Genomic DNA, 20,204 nt, shown 5'->3' on the forward strand with positions numbered 1-20,204 from the left:
ATGAAGAAGAACGGGGCATCAGGATTGGAGGAAGACTCATTAACCATCTGTGTTATGCAAATGACACAATCTTTCTTGCTAAAAGTGAAGAGGACTTGAAGCACTTACTAATGAAGATCAAAGACCACAGCCTTCAGTTTGGATTACACCTCAACATAAAGAAAACAAAAATCCTCACAACTAGGCCAATGAGCAACATCATAATAAATGGAGAAAAGATTGAAGTTGTCAAGGATTTCATTTTACTTGGATCCACAATCAACAGCCATGAAAGCAGCAGTCAAGAAATCAAAAGACGCATTGCATTGGGTAAATCTGCTGTGAAGGATGTCTTTAAAGTGTTGAAGAGCAAAGATGTCACCCTGAAGACTAAGGTGCGCCTGACCCAAGCCATGTATTTTCAATTGCATCATATGCATGTAAAAGCTGGACAACGAGTATGGAAGACCGAAGAAGTGATGCCTTTGAATTGTGGTGCTGGCGAAGAATATTGAATATACCATGGACTGCCAAAAGAACGAACAAATCTTAGAAGAAGTACAACCAGAATGCGCCTTAGGGGCAAGGCTGGCGAGACTGCGTCTTACATACTTTGGACATGTTGTCAGGAGGGATCAGTCCCTGGAGAAGGACATCATGCTTGGCAGAGTACAGGGTCAGCGGAAAAGAAGAAGACCCTCAACGAGGTGGATTGACACAGTGGCTGAACCAATAGGCTCAAGCATAACGACGATTGTAAGGACGGCTCAGGACCGGGCAGTGTTTCCTTCTGTTGTGTATAGGACTGCTAAGATCTCTAGGACATTTTTACTTTCACAACCTAAATCCGTGTTGAGAAGGTGGACAATGTAACTGTGTCCAGAGTTGCCCTCAATTTGGAAGTTGGACCACTGGTGCTAGGAAACCCTAAACGTACGAGGGAAACGGCCTGGGGTCGCCAGGAGAGGCGGGAAGAACAGAAATCCCGCCTGGTAGGCAGCGTGTCAGGAGCGCATTCCCGCCCGCCGTCAGCGCCAGCGCGCCGGCCGGGAAGCTCCTCCCCCGCCTTCCTTCCCTCCGCCCCGTGCTCGGGCTGCAGCGGGCAAGCGGGTGCGCGCTGCGGTATTTTGTCCCGCGCGGTGACCCCTCCGACGCGGGCTGCGGCTGCGGCGGGAGAACGGGTGCGCGCTGCGGTATTTTGTCCCGCGCGGTGACCCCTCCTCCACGGCTCGGCGGGCGAGCGGGTTGCGCTGCGGTATTTTGTCCCGCGCGGTGATCCCTCCTCCGCGGCTCGGCGGGCGAGCGGGTCGCGCTGCGGTATTTTGTCCCGCGCGGTGACCCCTCCGAGGCGGGCTGCGGCTGCGGTGGGGGAACGGGTGCGCGCTGCGGTATTTTGTCCCGCGCGGTGACCCCTCCTCCGCGGCTCGGCGGGCGAGCGGGTCGCGCTGCGCTATTTTGTCCCGCGCGGTGATCCCTCCGAGGCGGCTGAGGCTGCGGCTGCAGCGGCCGCCGTGGCGGTGGCGGCGACCGTGGCGCCGAGCGCTGAGCTGAGGCGCGGGTCCGCCCGGCGGCCGTGAGAGGTGGAGACTGGGCCGCCGTCTGGCGCGGCAGGAGCGGGGAACGCGGCGGACGCCAGGGAGCCTCGCCCGGCCGCCGGGAAGGTGCGGGAGGCCCCGCGCCCCTCCCGCGCTCCGGCCGCCGCCACCCGCCGGCCCTGCAGCCGCCCCAGCCTCCTCGGGCTCCGGCCCCGGGCTCGGCGGCCCTGGCCGGGGAGGCAGGGCGGCTGGCGCTCCCGGAGCCCCCGGAGATGGCGGGAGGGCACTGCGGCAGCTTCCCCGCGGCGGCGGCTGGCAGCGGCGAGATCGTCCAGCTGAACGTGGGGGGGACCAGGTGAGTCGGGCGAGGGCCGGGGTGCGGGCGGCCTGCAGGGCGGCGCGGGGCCCCGGGGGCGCGGGAGCCGAGCCGGCTGGGGGCGGGAGGGATGCGGGGCGGACCCTGAGCTGCCCCGGTCTCTGCTCCGCGAAGGGAGAGGCCGCGGGCCTCCTGGGATCGCCGAGCGCGCGGTGCGTACGGCCGAGTTGCCGCGTTCCCACAACGCCGGCTTGTTGCTCCCCTTTCTAAGGGTGTCACGCTTAACGCATTGCTGTTAAGCAAGTTGTGGCTCGTAGGGACCCTGTAGGGCAGGTAGAACTGCCCCGTAGGGTTTCCGAGGAGCGGCTGGTGGATTCGAACTGGCAACCTTTTGGTTAGCAGCCGTAGCATTTAACCGGTGTGCCACCAGAGTTCCCACAGGGGAACGTCATGCAGTCTTTTCCCAGTTAACCTTAGGGGTTGTTGCGGGAATTGATGTTGTAGATGCGGTGTGGCTGTTGCAGATGAACCTGCCTCCTTTTCTCTTCAGTCAGCAGGGAGGTGGTTTGCTTCAGCACGTAAGGATTCTGTGTTCTTTCCAGGAGGCCTGACTAAGGGCTGTTGGTAACCTCGAAAAATTTTTGCAAACGGAGTGCAGTATATTTGCAGACGGTCGTTATTTTCAGAGTCTCTTGGTGATCGGTTTGAAGGAGTTATTCAACTTTTAGGACAGCCTGTCCAGAAACTGCAGTTTGAACAGTTAGTTCTGGGAACCTTTGGGTATTGCCACAGTGTGGTGCAATCGGAGTAAACAGACTGACAGCTTTTAGCTGTCTGTCGTCTGGCCTTCCACTTCTTTCCTATGCCTTACACTAAATTTGATTAAAAAAAAAATTTTCATCGGGTCTACTCCAACTCATGGCGACCCTATAGGACAGTAGAACTGCCCCCTAGGGTTTCCAAGGAACAGCTGGTGAATTTAACCACTACGTCACCAGGGCTACTTTAAGCTTGTTAGGTTAAAAAAAAAAAAGTTGTGGATTTTCTATGGCTTATGAGTCACTCCTTTCAGAAAAGAGTTTGCCAGCTTTGTTTGAGGGAAGGGGGAGTTGAGTTTTACGCTTGGTGGATGAAAGATGAAGCGCTCTGGAGTTTAGTGTATTTTGCAGGGCTCAAGAATATGAAAGGCTTTCAAAGTGTAAGACTCTTTTGACTAATGTATTTAAAAATGCGAAATGACAACAAGGTGAATCATAGTAATAACAATGTGTAGTGTTTTAATCCTGAAATAAAATAATTTTGTAAGTATGTATGAGAATTCACCCCAAGAAACAGTAACACTTTGTTCTTTTCCTGGCCTTTATTTTCCCTCCTCCCCCAAAGCAAATGTTTTAAGAGCTTAAGAAGTTAACGACATTATAGCTGCTGCATAGATACCAGCCTGTGAAGGTATCTTAATGTAAGAAACTGATTTTCCCCCTAAAATTACATGAATATATGTACATCCAATAACTTACGGACACACACACACTCTGCAAGAGTAAGCCCTCAGTGTGTGTTAATACTGAGTAATGTTACAGTCATTTCGCATCCTTACACTTTTTTCTAATTGTTGTTGATTGTTAATATATTCCTTTTCAGGCATTCTAGAGGATATACAGTATCATGATCAAAGTTAAACAACGTTATTAATTAGTATGTATTGAATGTGGATGGCTTTGTGGATGGCTTTTTTTTTTTACTAATGAGTGAACTTTTTGGTTAACGATTGTAGAATTCAGTTTAAATTTCTAAATGGCAGAATGCAGTGATCTGGGAGCTCAGACATTTTACTTCATGTTTACGTTATTTGTGGAGCTTGATTTTATTAGGTTCTAAATTTTTTTTAAATGCATTAGCAAAGAATACAAAATGAGATATATCATGGTATTGGACGACTTAGAAGGGAGATAAAAGTTGTTAGACTGGAATGAAACATAAGTGAAACAAGCTTTAGAATTGCTAAGATAAAATATTTTATAAAAGAAATAACGACATGGCCTGTAGAAAACAACATCCAACTCTTAAGCGTTCTAAGAGCATTTTCTTAAATTGCTGAGAATCATAGACTCTGGCAGCATTTTAGAGCTGGAAGGAATCTAGAAGGCATCTACATCTTGTTGTAGCCTACAAACCCACTTCGCTGTGTCGGCGCTGACTCTTTGTAATCTGTAGGGTAGAGTAGAACCGCCCCATGGGGTTTCCAAGGTTGTGATCTTTTATGGAAGCAGACTACCACATCTTTTTCTCAAGGAGTGGCAGGTGGGTTCAAACTACGGACTTTTCTGTTAGCAGTCGAGCGCTTAACCACTGAGCCACCAGGGCTCCTGTATATGCTATAAAGTCTTATTTTGAAGAGAAATATGAAAATGGTCATAAATTATAGAAATGACCAATTTTTGTGTTTAACACTTTTTTTGTGGATGATTGGGAAAGTAGAGAACAGGTTTCATTTAGAACTATTATTTACAAAAATAACAAATAATGACAGTGAAAGAAACCCAGTATGGCTTAATTTGTGGTTAATTCTCCCATGAATGTGTATGATTTTAGGGCTTATACCAGAGGGCCAGGGCAGCCGCTGAAGACTCAGGGACAGCTTTGTAGAGTCCCCAGCAGATAACAGTTTCAGTTCCTAGGCTTTACCTCTAATTAGCTGAACAACCTTGGGCAAATTGTTCTATTAGGGGGAGAAGGATGGTGCCTAGTTTCCTAAAATGTAAAAATGACGGTAGTAGTACCAACCTTATATGTAGGACTTTGAAAAAATAAATGTGAAATGTAAGGTTAATGGCATTGTCAATAGTAGTATTGCAAAATAAATACCTTTAATTAGACTGTCCAAGTTAAGTTAGTAGGAAGCAAGCAGCATAAAGTGTAGATGGATATGCCAGTATCTTTATAGTTTCTCCAGGACCAGATTGCAGGTGACATTTTCTTGGTACACTATAAGTATGAGACAAAAAACATAGAGGAGGCTTTCATATATAGTGCAAGTAATATACTCATTTGCCATGTCTAATTTTGAGCATACTAGTTTTCATGAAGTAATATTTGGATCCAGGTTTGGGGCTGTTACTTTCTCCCTGTTTTTCTCTTGTTTATTGGGGGAAAAAAATGGTGTGGGTAAGGGTCCCATCCATTTGCCCAGAAATTCTGGATTATATTAAACCCACCCCAAAATCCTGATTATAATTGAAATTGTTAAGTAGACTTGTGTAGTTTTCTCAGTAACGCAAACTGAATTATTTGGAAAACAATTTGCTGAATAAGCCTTGAGCGTGAAAGGTTGCAGATTATAAAATAATCCTTATTTGGAAACCCTGGTGGTATAGTGGCTAAGTGCTACAGCTGCTTACCAAAGGTTGGCAGTTGGAATCCACCAGGCGCTCCTTGGAAACTCGATCGGGCAGCTCTACTCCATCCTCTAGGGTCTCTATGAGTTGGAATTGACTCGACAGCAATGGGGTGTTTTTTTAAGACAGATCGAATCTTTCTTGCGTTGGCTCCTTCCGTGTACCACTGGCTGGATTTGTTTATATGTATTTGACCAAGTCATTTCCCTTACTAGTGGTAATCTCCTTTTCACTTAAGAGTCTGCTGAGAAACACATTTAGGAAAATTTGCTATGTTCTCTTGAATAAACTGTTCACTTCCTTCCTCCTCAGATTAATGGCACAGAATTCCTGCTTAAAAACACTTAGATTGTCCATAACCTATGAAATTAATTGGTAGTTAACCTTTCTGTGTTCTGGCCACATGACCCCCGTGTGGCCGTATAGAACTGTGCTCTGTAGAGTTTTCAAGGCTGTGACATTTTGGAAGCAGATCTCCCCACCTGACTGAGGGGCCTCTGAGTGGTTTCCAGCCACCAACCTTTCAGCTAGTAGTTGAACACTTAGAACTGTTTGCACCACCCGGGGACAAAGTACCCCTTAGTGTAGCTTTTATGTAAATGTATGTTTTTAATAAACAATTTTACTGTCTTTCCTTTAGTCAGCCAGTGAAGGAATACTTTCTTTACAGGTTGTGAGGTTGTGGGTGGGAGGAATGGAGGCGACCTTTTAATTGTGATAGGAAAGCTTTTTTGATGACGATAGAAAATGGCTGTTAGAGACTGAGAATAAAGGTGCACTTGGGCAGGCATTTCTTAACGGAGCGGTGGATGCACTGTCTCAGCTGTTAATGGTACTGAGACTGATATCACCAAATGGCTTGTGAAGCGGGCTGTTTAGTGGCATCTCTTTGTCAACACTTACTCTGGAAATGCTCTCGTGTTGCCATAAAGGTCCACAGATTATACAGTGCGTCACAATCTCAGTTTTGTACAAAACTGTTGACCAAATGCAGAATGTGGTTCTTTTTTATTGCACCTCAATTTCGATAAATACTTAGTGTGTGCTGGGTGCCAGGCACTATGGGAGTACGAGTTGTCCCTTTTGTTTTGTAAACATATAATATTTCATACGAAATGCGTCCCTGAAAATGAGTTTGAAAAGTGAATGTCCAGATGATTAAGGGTGTTCACGGAGAGCTATAGATGCTGTGAACCAGTGCTGCCTCGGGTGCCTGCGTGGACTTGCCAGGCACTGGAGCTGGAGTGGACCACTGCCGACATGAATGGGACTTGCGCTTCCACCCTGCATGAGCGCCACTGATCCCCTACAGTGATGTGGTGTTTACCTGTGCAGCTTTGGGGACATCCCTAAGCCATTACGACTGCACGTTGGCCACATTTCCTGATGATACAGCAGATGGCAGCCAGTGCCATTATTTATTATTCAGTCGCCTTATCTAGTTAAAATACAATAAAAAAAGTTTAGGGATGTTGTATAATGCTAGAAATTGACCTGGGTTGAAAGTAGAGGCCTGCTAGGTTGTCTTCTGTGTAAGGATGCAGTGGTGGAGCAGAGAGCGAGGTACACGTGGAGCTTATTGTGGTGAGGCTCACAGTGGCGATATTCCGACAGCAAGACTGGGCTTGTGTCATTTCACGTGGGTTACTACTTTACTGTCCCAGTCTCCTGCACTGTACTTTGATAACGGTCTCCCTAGCTTGTGTGATCAAATGGCAGTTAACCTATGTTGTAGTCCTCTAGTGCTGTCATAACAGAAATACCACAAGTGGATGGCTTTAACAAAGAGAAATTCATTTTCTCACAGTCTAGTAGGGTTATAAGTCCAAATTCAGGGCATCAGCTCCAGGGGAAAGCCTTCTTTCTCTGTCAGCTCTGGAGTAAGGCCTTTGTCCTCAGTCTTCCCCTGGTCGAGGAGCTTCTCAGGTGCAGGCATCCCTTGTTTAAAGGACGTGCTCTGCTTCTGATGCTGCTTTCTTGGTGGTATGAGGTCCCCAATTCTGCTTGCTTCCCCTTCCTTTTATCTCCTGAGAGATGAAAGGTGGTGCAGGCCACACCCCAGGGGAACTCCCTTTACATTGGATCAGGGAGGTGGCCTGAAGGGGGGGGGGTTACAATCCCACCCTAATCCTCAACGTAAAATTACAATCACAAAATGGAGGACAACCATACAGTACTGGGAATCATGGCCTAACCAAGTTGATACACATTTTTGGGGGGACATAATTCAACCCATGACAACCTACAAAAATGGTATATTTGCTGAGTGATTTTTGAATGAATGAATGCAAAAGTTGCAGGTAGCCCAAAACTCTGTATAAACCGTGTGTTGCATATGTAATATAAAATGGGTTTACTGTGAGATCTCAGAAAGTGATAGTATGGACTCCTTGGAAAAGCAAAACCTCAGTAGTGTCCAGAAAGATGGCTGGGACTTAGATTATTGGATATGAGGAGATTGATCTATCTGGGATAGATGAAGACACCAAAATGAGAACGGCAGGCACTGTCTGGGCATGTGCAGAAGTGCTGTCTTATCAGACAGGGAAAACAGTACAAATAGTCCCCAGTCTGGGAGGAGCATGTGATTTGCTGATGTTGTCATTCTCAGATGTTTACTTGCAGATGTTGTTATGTAATGTTTCCAACCCCCAAAGACAAAGATCTGATTCATAAGGATACTGATAATAAAAGGCAATAATGAAAACTAAAAAAAAAAAAAAAATGTCTCTGATTTACATCAGAACCTACCCACTACAGAGTGGTTGGAGTGGGGCCCTGCTGTAAGTGGCGACTGCCTGTACTTGTAGGAGAGATGAACTGTAACCTGAAGGGGATTAGTGTGCTAGACTAACCGTTGATCCTTCAGCAGATTGGCAGGATGGAAAGCAGTGTTTTAGGAAGCGTTTTCGGAAGCGTTATATGGCAGTGAACTGTTGCCTTGTGTTACAGCCTCCCTGAATAGTCTTGACTGAGTTGAAACTAAAAAATTTTGAAAGTAGTAAATATAGTTGATACAGATATGCAACAACTTTTAAGTCATTAGCATGTTAAAGCAAGTTAATGTACGTTGAAATTTGAAATCTTTTCCTCGTTTATAATACCAGATAATTTTAATTGCAGGTTCAGTACCTCAAGACAAACTCTTATGTGGATTCCAGATTCTTTTTTTTCCAGGTATTTCATATGATTTGTTAGTATCATTTTAAACAGATTTGATTTGCCGGAATAATAAAAAGTTTTGTCAGTTAAATTAAGATTTTTTATTTTTTGAGTAAAAATGTTAACTTTTAAAGTAGCTTTTTATATTGTTTTTACTTTGATATAGGGTGACTTATTTGTAGTGGTCTTTGAGATTTGACGAAGATTTAGAACATTTATTTATACTCAGTTTTTAAAAACTAACTCTCGCTTATTGTTAATGGCTTCCAGTTTGCTGAGTGGAAGAATTTCAACACTTCGCGATGAAACTGGTGCTGTGAGTATATTTGTTAGATCATATAATACTTACAATGCTTGATCTTTCTTATATAGTGACTTTCAGAAGACAGAAAAGCTAGTATTTTAATAACCACTGAATAAAAGTGACACATATGTTCTTACAGGTTTTTATTTCTTGTCATATAGAGCGTTTCTATAAGAATTACAAAGGAGAACCCTAAACAGGGAATACTGCACACAGCGGCTTGAGTATTCATGGTGATTGTGGGATCAGAACACATATCGACAGTAGAGGAAATAACATTACTTTTTGCCAATAATTGAAACTTAAGCACTAAATGTTGTTGCTGTTAGGTACCGTTGAGTTGATTCTGACTCTTGCCAACCCATGTGACAGAATAGAACTGCCCCAGTAGGGTTTTCTAGGTTGTAATCTTTACAGGAAGGAGCCTTGGTGGTGCAGTGGTTAAGCACTGAGCTAACTGAAGGATCAGCGGTTCAAACCTACCAGCAGCTCTGAGGGAGAAAAGACCTGGCAGTCTGCTCCTGTAATGATTACAGCCCAGGAAACCCTATGGGGCAGTCCTACTCTGACCTTTAGGGTTGCTGTGAGTTAGAATAGACGTGATGGCACACAACAGCGACAGTCTTAATAGGGGAGCAGATTGCCAGCTCTTTCCTCATGGAGCTATTGCGTAGGTTCTAACTGCTAATCTTTTGGTTAGCAGCTGTCTTAGGCTGGGTTCTCTAGAACCTTCAGTGACAATTTTTAATCGGGCCTTGATAAGAGTAGTCTGGCTACGTGTATGAATGTTACATGGATTGTTTAAAATATGTTGGTTTTCAAAGAATCTATTATTTGAAAAGAAAAACAATATATTTAATAGGCAAATATAAAGGAAAGCTTGTCATGGTGACTGATTAGAATTCTTTAGCTTATTGGAAAAGTGATCCTTTAATTAAAATATAATTAGAATATGTGTTTTGTTACAGCAGTGCACTTAGTAATACTTCTTTCAAGTTTGAATAAAGATACCATTTTTTAAACAGCTAAAAAAAAGTTACCAGTGAGTTGATATGTGACTCATTATGACTCCATGTGTGTCGGAGTACAGCTGTGCCCCATAGGGTTTTCAAATAGCTGATTTTTCGGAAGTAGGTCACCAGCCTCTTTTCAGAGGTGCCTCTGGGTGGGCATGAATCTTCAACCTTTTGGCTAGCTGCCGAGTACGTTAATCGTTTGAACCACCCAGGGACTTCCTTTTAAATAGCTAATACTCTTGATTTCAAAACATTTTTTAAAGCATTTTAGTTTCCCCCTTTGGGCTCAAACATAGCGATGATTGTGAGGATGGCCCAAGACCAGGCCATGTTTTGTTCTGTTGCTCACATAGTGTCACTACGAGTCGAAATCAACTCGACAGCACCTAACAACAGATTTCCCCTTTATATATTCTGTGGTCCTGTATTTGTTATTAAAAAATATTTTTTTGTTGTTCTTGTTTCACCCTTCCCTAGCCCTTGAGGAAATTGAGATGGTGGATATAAGTGTGACTGGTAGGGTCCTGATAGTTTGCTCCTTCTGTGTTGTGAAAGTAATGTTCTTTCCCAGCTTTGTCAGCAGGGTACAGTACTTTTTATTATTACTCTGTGTATTACCAGTATGTTGTTTCAATGATTCATGTATGAATCTCAAATTATGTAAGTCATTATCACTGTCATCAATAATGATTTGACAGCTGTAAGAAAGTATTACGTATAATGTTTTCAAAGAGTTTATTGAATTCTATAATATAATTCAGATAAAAAATTTCCCTCAGGTGTCACTTTTAGATTAGCAAAAATATCAGTAAATAGAAATGGGAAAACTGACTTATTACATACCATTTTTCTTACATATTAAAATATCATCACTTGTTTTAATAATAGCTTTTCCAGGAAAATAAGAGACATTACCACATTAAATACACATGCTCATAAGCTTCATTCCAATTTTAGAAACATCAGAATGTTAGAGGTAGAATCAAGGAAATAATAGTATTTAAATAATTTAGTCTTTGTTCTCTACGTTACTCTTACAGATACTAAAGTTGGAAGTTTAATATGTAATGTGAAAATAAAATAATTCCTCATTTACAGATATTTATTGATAGAGACCCAGCAGCATTTGCACCCATTTTAAATTTTCTTCGGACAAAAGAGCTAGACTTAAGGTAAGAAATGGACCCTTTTAAAGTAAATTCTTATTGATAGGTGTGTTTTTGGTGTATTTTATGAAGAAAAAGTCGTTTTTTCGAGACTATTTTTACTTAGAAGTTACCTCAGAACCGTGAGTACTCCAGCAGCGTCCTAACCAGCTTCCCTGCTGTCACGCTCGCACCCTTCTAGCTCATTTTCCACGCTAAAGCCAGAACTGCTGTCTAAAAATATAAACCTGGTCAGATGACTCCTCACCATAAAACCCTTACCTAACACGTTATTGGTCTAATGAAAGAGAATTTGGACTTTATCTTGTTTCGTAAGACTCCATAGCCTGGCCGCTGCTTAATTTCTCTCACTCAGCGTTTCAGCCCTTTTTGGTCTCAGCTTAAACATAACTTTATCACTGATCTCTTTTTTTCCACCTCACGTAGGTGTTCATAGTTTCCTGTACTGCCACTGTCACAGCATTTATTACATTTACGACTTTTTTAGTTGTTTTTAGGTGCCATTGAGGTGCTACTGACTCATACCGAGCCCTGGTGGTTCAATGGTAAGCACTCGGCTGCCAACCCAAAGGGTGGTGTTTGAACCCGCCCAGTGGTTCTGTAGGAGAAAGTCCTGTCGATCGGCTTCCGTAAAGACTTCAGCCGAGAAAACCCTGTGGGCAGTTCTGCTTTGTCGCTCGGGGTTGCTGTGAGTCAAAAATCAACTCTGGGGCACCTGACAGCTTTTTTAGTGGTCTGTCTTCTCACCAAGGAACGCTTGTGGTGCATTGGTTAAGTGCTCGGCTGCTAACTGAAAAGTTGGTGGTTCAAACCCACTAGCTGCTCTGGGGGAGAAAGATGTGGCAGCCTGTTTCCATAAAGATTAAAACAAAACGTTGCCGTCCAGTTGATTCCGACTCCCGGTGACTACAGGTCAGAGTAGAGCTGCCTCGTCTGGTTTCCCAGGCTGTAGTCTTTGCAGGAGCAGACTGCCACGTCTTTTTCCATGGAGCTGCTGGTAGGTTTGAACCACTGAACCTTTGGTTAGCCGCTGAGCGCTTAACCGCTGCCAGCCTTGGAAACTCTGTGGGGCAGTTCTCTGTCTTACAGGGTCGCCATGAGTCAGAATCAACTTGAGGACAGCGAGCTTGGTTGGGTGTTTTTTTATCTTCTCACTAGACTTTAAGCTCCAAAAGAGCGAGCACTGTTTCCGGTGTGTCCCCACGACCTGTCACCGTGCTTGGTGCATAGTAGATACGCAGAGCTGGTTCTTTTGTTTTGATAAATGCGTGACCATATAAACTGTTTCTTAAATTCGCTGTCTTATGTTACAATCTCAATTCCTACCAGGAAGCTTTAATTAATTTTTTTATTGTCCTTTTTATTTCATATAGTCCTCAAATTTTCACAAGGTTCTCTTAGTATTTTTTAGATAAAACTTTAAAAATCTAGTTGCTTATTTGAGCTACCTTTTAATAATATTATAGGATTTTTGGCTTACCTTTACTAGCTTCTTGACTGCAGAGGTTTGTCCGTTTTCATCCCTGCTATAGCCTGAGTACTAAAACAGTGGATGTAGTAGGTGCTCAATATTTTGGAGCAGATTTGTTGAATAAGTGAAAGAATGTGTTGGGGCTTTTTTTGTTTGCTTTTTGACCTGATGTCAGGTAGACGTAGGAATTACATTACTAACTACTTACTTCTTGGGTAAGATAATTTTAACCCATATCACTTGATTAAAGAAGCCGAAATTTACTTCTAGAAGGTCAGTGTCCTGTGACTAATCCACAACCATATCACCCATGAAAGGCAGAATTAGTTTAAATATCTGTGTTTGTTGACTGCTTTTATTACAAATTGCTGCCTTACTTCATTTAAAGAGGCCTAGGAGATGTTTTAAGTTCTGCGTGGTTCCTTCCAAAAGAAGATGGGAAGAAATGTAAACAAACAAACGAAAGTGCTGTGTTCTAATTCTGGTCCTGGCACAAAGCTCCTATATTGCCCTCATACCACACTGTTGTAATCACCATATTTGTCTGTCTGTCCCCGCAGGCGACTGGAAGTCCTCGAGAACTTATTATTAGCCAGTACTGCTGTGCCTTGATGTAAATGCTTTTGAAGCAGAAATAAAATAAATAATCATGCTTGTGTTAAACTAGTCACAACCAGTTCCACAAATATAAGCAATTTAATATCGCAATTGCATGTGTCTGTTAAATCCAGGGAATGTCTTTAAAGAAACCTAAAATGAATCATTGGTATTTTATACTCTTACCCTTCCATTTTTATTTTGACATCAGATCCGTGTACTGCTGTGTAGTAGTGCCATGTTCATCTGGGTAACACAGCCTTCCTGAAGGTGGTCTTTTCTTCCTCCTGTTTTCTGTCTCACTCTTATTTTTGGTTTCTAATGAGAAGAGAGCCATTTATCTGAATTTATTCATTAAACATTACATAATGGCTAGCACCATGCTAGATACTGTGAGGTGTACACAAATAGAAGTGGATCGTGCTTGCAAGGAGCTTACGTTATAATTGGAGAGGTTAAAATATGTACAGAAATACTTATGATAAAGATTTAGAAGCAATTAATGCCATAAAATGATTTCTACCCTGTTATATGCCTTATCAGATACTTCTTGATACTTTATTTGTGCTAACCCTGTAAAAGGCGTCATGTCTTAGTTAAACAATTCATCTATAGATAATGATTTTTAAGTAAAGAAAATATTTTTGCTTGCATGCCGTTTTTATTTAGACTTTTTCCAAATTATTAAACAAAATAAAAAATAAGTCTTAAAGCCTTATGACTTTGTTCACATTAGAAACTCAGTCCTTCCATTTGCTCCAGACTTGGATCCACTTTGCCAGCCCTGGGGAGTGTAAATGGTTGGTTTGTTTCCTTGTAGGGGAGTGAGTATTAACGTTCTGAGGCATGAAGCGGAGTTTTACGGAATTACTCCACTGGGTATGTGTTCTCCGGATACTTTCTCTTTATGATTAGACATTTTGTGAACTAAACTTGCCCAAATGAACTGTGTTTTATAACAAGTCCTAATTTTTGATGGTATAGTTCAGTGCTAAGTTTTGTGGATTTTCTTGTTAAAAAGATGTTGTCAACTCTAAGTTAACATAAATATTTTCCTTTTCTTATCCTCTTTAACTAGTGAGAATAAAAACGGAGCACTGTTTTCTGTTCACATGCACCCTTGACACGTTTGCTCTGGTTTTCCAGTGAGAAGGCTCCTCCTGTGCGAAGAGCTGGAGCGCTCGTCCTGCGGCAGCGTCCTGTTTCACGGCTACTTGCCTCCGCCGGGTATTTGTGCTTCGTTTTATTTAGTCTTTTTAAAAATTATTTTTATCATTAAGAAAGTGTAAACATAAGTAGAAAAAACTATTCTTTGGTACTTGAGTTTCTCTTTTACAAATTTAATAGTAATGATGAGAACTTTGATGTTAATAGAAATTAAGTCACACTATATGTTAGAGTTGGAATCCTCGACGGCAATGGGTATTATATGTTAGAAAAGGGATTTGGCATACTTTTTCTATAAAGAGCCACGTAGATTTTTGGGCAACAAGTCCTTCGTGTAAACTGCTCAGCTCTGCCATAGACACTACATAAGCGAACGGGCCAAGCTGTGTCCAGTACAACTTCATTTACAAACACAGCCATTGGGCTGGATCGGGCTGCGGCCCATGGTTTGCTGACTCCTGTGGTAGAGCACTGGTTGTCAGATTCCTTTTTGTGGAACTCCAGGGGTTCAGCAGAGACATGTCAGGTATAGGACGGGGCAGGCAAGGCTCGTGTCATCTTGGCCCCTACCGGAGTTAGAAGAGTTCTGCCTTTATCTGTGTCATACTGGACTTGTGAACAAGATTCCATGTCAAAACAATTCTCCCCTGCCAAGTAAAAGGAGTTGGAAAGTGTGAGAAAATTCAGCTTTAGAGCTCATAATTAAATTAGTGCAGAGTACACAGTGCGTAGTACCTGTTCTATAAATGTGAAGACTGGCTGACAGACCAAATGACTTACTGATTGGTTTTGGAATCTATCACAGTGAATCTTGGAGATTCCTGAGCCAGGAGAATTACCAGGATCAGCACAAAGCTAGTTCCTGTGAGGTAGAGGTCAGACCCCCCCTCTGTTCTCCAGCTTCTCAGCATTTCTGACACCAGCCGTTCCCCCAGAGCACTCTCTGCGTCTCTTCTGGGTTTGGTGATTTGTTGCAGTGATGACACGGAACTCACAGACCTTACTCATGTGGTTTGTCAGAGACAACAGACAACCGCTCAGGATCAGGATTACCTTGGAATTATCAGGAGCGGGAGGCACATAGGCCGGATTCGGAAGGCTACCCTGAGGCAGAGAGCGCATCCCTCCATTCTTCAGTGCAGGACAGCTCTCTCAGCTCCTCTTGGTTGTGCAAGCAGGCAAGCTCTTGCCTTGGCTGTGGGCGCCCTCAGCCGTGCAGGCCTCCTCTGCCTTGGCCTCCTTGCTGCTAGCTGGCCCAGCTCATGGCTAGTGTAGGAGCTTGCTCAGCCGCTACTCTCCTAGTAGGAGCTTTCTGCCATCTCCGCTGGCTCTGCCAAAGGGCCTCTTCTGGGCCTCTTGCCGCCAGCACAGCTGCTGGGCCCCTTCCAGATCTCTTGTCATCTTCAGCATTACAGCCTTTGACCTGTATTACAGCTCTTCCAGGAGGTTCCTAACCTCTTCTCTCTCTGTGCTTCTTGTCTCTTCTGACCTCTCTCTTTGCCTCTGAGAAACCTCTGTGGGATTGACTATTTATATAAGCAAACTCCTTGTCAATTTCAAGGCATGGCCTTTCCAACAAAACCACCAACCAACCAATCCCCTCGGTGGACTGCAGGTCGCTCAGTCCTGTTGGATAGTTTTATGCACCACTGTTTGCATAGTAAATTAAACAGTCCCTGTAAGGCATCTAAAATAGACCAATCACAGGGCAGACTGCAGGCTAGAACCAGACAAAAAAGAGTATCAAACTATCTAGTAGTTTATAGTTTACCCAAGAAATGTCAATCAATCTGGACAAAAGTAACAAACTCTCTAGGGTAGAAAACAACCTGGGAGTCTGCCCCCTTCGCCTCTGTGCCTTCCAAGGTCCTTTTCCAAAGACTAAGGCAATGGCAGCTCCGCAGGGCCTGGGGGAAAAATCTCCCAGGCTGGTTTTCCACAGAACCAAGGCAAAAGGCCCCATAAAGGAACTCATTTCACCACCGGTTTATTTCAGAGAATTAGAGCTAGGTAAAAATGGAGCACAATATGATAAATCTTGCTTATCGTAAGTGATATGATGATTCTCAGAAATCCATTGAATTTTTTCTTTTTTTATGATAATTATAGTAACTTGCTGTATTGGTAGGTGTGTTTTATATTACATGGTTAAAGTTTTATTTTTTCATTTTTGGTAGGTTAGCTTAGAAATAAACTTGTCTTATTTTTCCCCTTTTGTAGGTATTCCTAGTCGTAAAATAAACACAGCTAGATCCTCTGCTGATTCTAGAAACGGCCTGAATTCTGCAGAAGGTGAAGCCCGGGGAAATGGTGCCCAGCCTGCTCTCTCTGGAGCTGGAGAAGAGACTGTTAGGCTTGGTGAGCACTGATGGTGTAAATATATAAAGAAAAATATCTGTGTTTTTAGTTAAAGGGGGGATTGGGTATTTAAAGAAGTGATCTTTGCCTTTTTTTTTTTTTTTAATCCAGATTTATCGTTTATAACTTGAAGAGTCTCATGTAATGTGTAATTTTTATTTAAAATACCTGTGACCTTCTGTTTGCTCTGAATCTTTAGAACAGGGCTTGGCAAACTTGCTATAAAGAGCCAGACAGTAACTATTGCGGATGTTGTGAGCCATACAGTCTGTGTCAAAAGCACATAAATTTGCCATTAATGACAAAAGCATGGACAGTGTGTAAACAAATGAGCAGGGCTGTATTCTAGCAAGACTTGTGTGTGATGGATAGAGGGTTGGAATTGGTCCGGAGACTGCAGTTCGCCCATCTTCACTTTAGAACATAAAATATCTCTTTTTCTAAAATCAGCAGGCTCTCCTGTGGGTCCGCGGAAGGTGCTGATAGTAGCTGGCCATCACAACTGGATCGCAGCTGCGTATGCCCATTTTGCTGTGTGCTACAGGTACTGGGTACCCAGTAATGGCTGGGTTTTTACTTTAGGGAGGGGTTAGTTTCTGAGCAGTTCTCCTCTGTCCCGTAGCATCGCTATGAGTCGAAATCAAGTCGACAGCACCGAACAGACGAAACAAGTTTTTAAATAATTCTGATTTTGTATTTTTAGATTGAAGAATTATTTCTTAGTCATCAGTTTTTTCTCTACGTATTTTACCCATTTTTGTATCTCCTGATTAGGTTTAGTTTTTTTATTTTCACGGCTAATTAGGTAAATACTGCGGATGGCCTTAATACATCTTAAAATGTTTCCCAGACGGTGTAAACTGTGATGTAACTGAGATGGCTTGATACCATTGCTTACTTTTTGTCTAGCTTCTGACTCGGTTAACTGCTGTGGTAAATGACTGTAGACAGGACTATTAGTGTGAGTTACATGGTTTTCTGGCTGGAACAGTCAATCTTTTGTGCTCTAGAGCTGGACAGGATAAGACTCTGTTGGTCACATAAGTGAGTTATACTTACTTTCAGGTATGCTGTCCTGATTCTTTTACTCTTCTTTGGCATCTCTTTATTTTGCAATACTCTAGAGAAAAATAACTTAGAAGCATGATCTCTGCAAAATATTAGATCACATCATATTATTATTTATATTCCTAAATTAACACTCTCCAGATTACATCATTCACTTCCTTAATCGATTCAGCATCTCTGTGGAACTCTGTTGTGAGCCTAGTGTATGTGACATTCACAAAGCAGCAGGTTGGCACTGTCCCTGAGGTACTGACAGTCCCTGTAAAAGCATCTAGATTTTGGTTCTCAGCATCAAGTTTTAGAGGTTACTAAGTAATTTAAAAAAAAAAAAAAAATTTTTTTTTTTTTAAGTAATTATCTCAACTCATGAATCCCACCTGGTGGTTGAAGAGGGTAATTACAAACTCTACAGTGCTTGGGAGAAATTGATACAGTTTTATCTGTATTGCCTTAAAGTTTAAGTAAGCAAATGGTTAATTCTTCCAATTAACATGAAGGCTGAATTGTGTATTTTTAAGAATTAGAGCCTGATATTACTTTACCAGGTGTATTTAAACTAAAACAAAGTTAAAGTGTTTTCACTTAGTTCTTTTGGTGATTGTGGTTTTTTAATGCCTAAGTATGATTTTGCAATGATCATGACAGGCAGTATGTAAAAGAATACGTTTTAATTTCTTCATGTTCTTCTTTTTTGGGGGGGCGGGGGTAGGACAAAGAAAATTTACAATTTTCTTTGTATCATTTGTTTAGTGGAACTTCAAAAATAAAAAAAAAAAATAGATATCCCATAATTAAAGTTCAAGGCATTCATTGCCATAATTACACAACTGTTTAAGTTCTAAATATATAGAAGACTTGTTATACAATCACATAGAATACATGTCAGAAAGACTTAAATTCACATAGGGCAGAAAAATATAAAACATTTAAAGGGATTATTTCAGAGAAATTAAATACTAGAGAATACGTATGTATTCAGTCCACTGCCAGTCAAAACCCTGGAAAGCCCTTGTTTTATGGGAAATGACTCGTCCCATAAGGTTTTGCATTTAGAGCTTTAAAAACCAGTCCTCAGAGAAGGATCTCTAAAGGTCCATCCATCATCCCTGGGACCGTGCCGAGATGCTGGGACGCGGGTGCTACCCCAGGTCACTCCCGGGTTTGCCTGGATAGATTGTCATCTGCAGGGCCTAGTCACAGTGCCTTGAGGGCAGGGAGCTTCAGTATAATCCCCAGATTCTGATTTTGGTTGACTTATTTCTATGCGTAGGAAATGACAGCAGTACTTTTTGTGGAGATAAGTGAAAGACTTTTTTTTTAAGCTTTAGATTTTTTTTTTAATGTGGAGACCTTTTCTGAACTTCTCTGGAGAAGAGTAGAACTCTAGTCTCTTTAAGTGGTTTGTGTATTCCGTGGAGCCCTGGTGATGCCGTGGTTAAGAGCTGCGGCTGCTCACCAGAAGGCCAGCAGTTGGAATCGGCCAGCTCTGTATCACCATGTGTCAGCAGAGTTTTATACCTAATAGTGGTGGGTGGTAGCTGCGGTAACTCTAGTTTATTTTTTGGCACATTTTTTGTATTCTTGTTTGCTTAATTACTGCTGAGTCTAGCTTATGCATCTGTTTTTTAACAGAATCAAAGAATCTTCAGGATGGCAACAAGTGTTTACAAGCCCGTATTTGGACTGGACTATTGAACGAGTGGCTTTAAATGCAAAAGTGGTTGGAGGTCCCCATGGAGACAAAGATAAAATGGTTGCTGTTGCCTCAGAGAGCAGCATCATCCTGTGGAGTGTTCAAGATGGAGGAAGCGGAAGTGAAATAGGTGAGAACAGTTGTGTTTCTGCTGCATTTTGCTGGTGTATATGATGTCCTGAAGTTTTAAAGGGATTGCCCATAAATATCAAAACTAACCTGGACTGTTGGTTAGCTACAGCTGCCAAACCTTCTTTCTAGGTTCCAATAAAAACAAGACTACTCATTGTGAGGGGAATGATATGGTAAAGAGGGAAAAAATTGATATTTCTGCAGAGAGACAGCCTTTTCAGCAATTTGCTCCAACTGAGACCTGGCTGTGCTCTGAGACCGTTGCTTTCTCCTGAAGCCAGCCCAGTGCTGGCTGTTTTCTCTCTCCCTGTCCCAGCAGTGGTGCTGAAGGTCAGGTAGGTCACCATTTGCTCCTCCTCATGGCTGCTTCTAGATCAGAAATTCTCAGACTTTTTGACCTCAGAACTCCTTTATGCCCTTAAAAAGCTATTCAGGGCCATAAAGTGCTTTTGTTTAGGTTATAGCTTGATATTTATCATAATAAAAATTAAACTTTTATATTATTTACTAATTAATCTAAAAATATTAATTATTAACGTATCAAATGGTAGCATAAAAAACTTTTTTTTGTGAAAAATATTTCAAAATAACAATTTATTGGACAATAATGGGGTTACCAAGATTATAGCAGACAAAACTGAAGATAGCTAGTAAAAGCACAGTGGAAAGATTGAGAACAAACTAAGGTAATCTCAGAAAACATGCATAATTGTACCCTGAGCCTTCCAGCACAGGTAACTGTAGAAAATAAGAATATGATACTGCCAGAGTGATGACCTCCTCACGTGTCATGTAGCTTCTGGAAAACTCTGTGTACTCTTCAGAGAATGAGAGTAAAAAAAGCA

At 42.3% G+C, this 20,204-nt stretch overlaps 1 protein-coding gene across 4 annotated transcripts in view; it reads left to right on the forward strand.

Annotated features, from left to right (window-relative positions):
- The first annotated feature begins 1,101 nt into the window (after positions 1-1,101).
- The window catches only part of KCTD3 (potassium channel tetramerization domain containing 3), a 58,023-nt gene continuing 38,920 nt past the window's right edge, over positions 1,102-20,204 (forward strand). For 2 of the 4 annotated variants that reach the window (XM_049868186.1, XM_049868184.1), the window contains exons 1-9: positions 1,103-1,869; positions 8,349-8,402; positions 8,658-8,703; positions 10,806-10,879; positions 13,762-13,820; positions 14,088-14,168; positions 16,329-16,466; positions 16,917-17,010; positions 19,167-19,357. In XM_049868186.1, the coding sequence (XP_049724143.1) occupies positions 1,787-1,869; positions 8,349-8,402; positions 8,658-8,703; positions 10,806-10,879; positions 13,762-13,820; positions 14,088-14,168; positions 16,329-16,466; positions 16,917-17,010; positions 19,167-19,357 (820 nt within the window). In that variant the 5' untranslated portion in view covers positions 1,103-1,786. Of the gene's footprint in view, positions 1,870-8,348; positions 8,403-8,657; positions 8,704-10,805; positions 10,880-13,761; positions 13,821-14,087; positions 14,169-16,328; positions 16,467-16,916; positions 17,011-19,166; positions 19,358-20,204 lie in introns of all 4 variants that reach the window. The other 2 variants (XM_049868187.1, XM_049868185.1) reach the window with 2 other exon arrangements.

Source organism: Elephas maximus, chromosome 24 (genome assembly GCF_024166365.1).
Source record: "Elephas maximus indicus isolate mEleMax1 chromosome 24, mEleMax1 primary haplotype, whole genome shotgun sequence".
In the NCBI taxonomy this organism is placed as follows: domain Eukaryota; kingdom Metazoa; phylum Chordata; class Mammalia; order Proboscidea; family Elephantidae; genus Elephas; species Elephas maximus.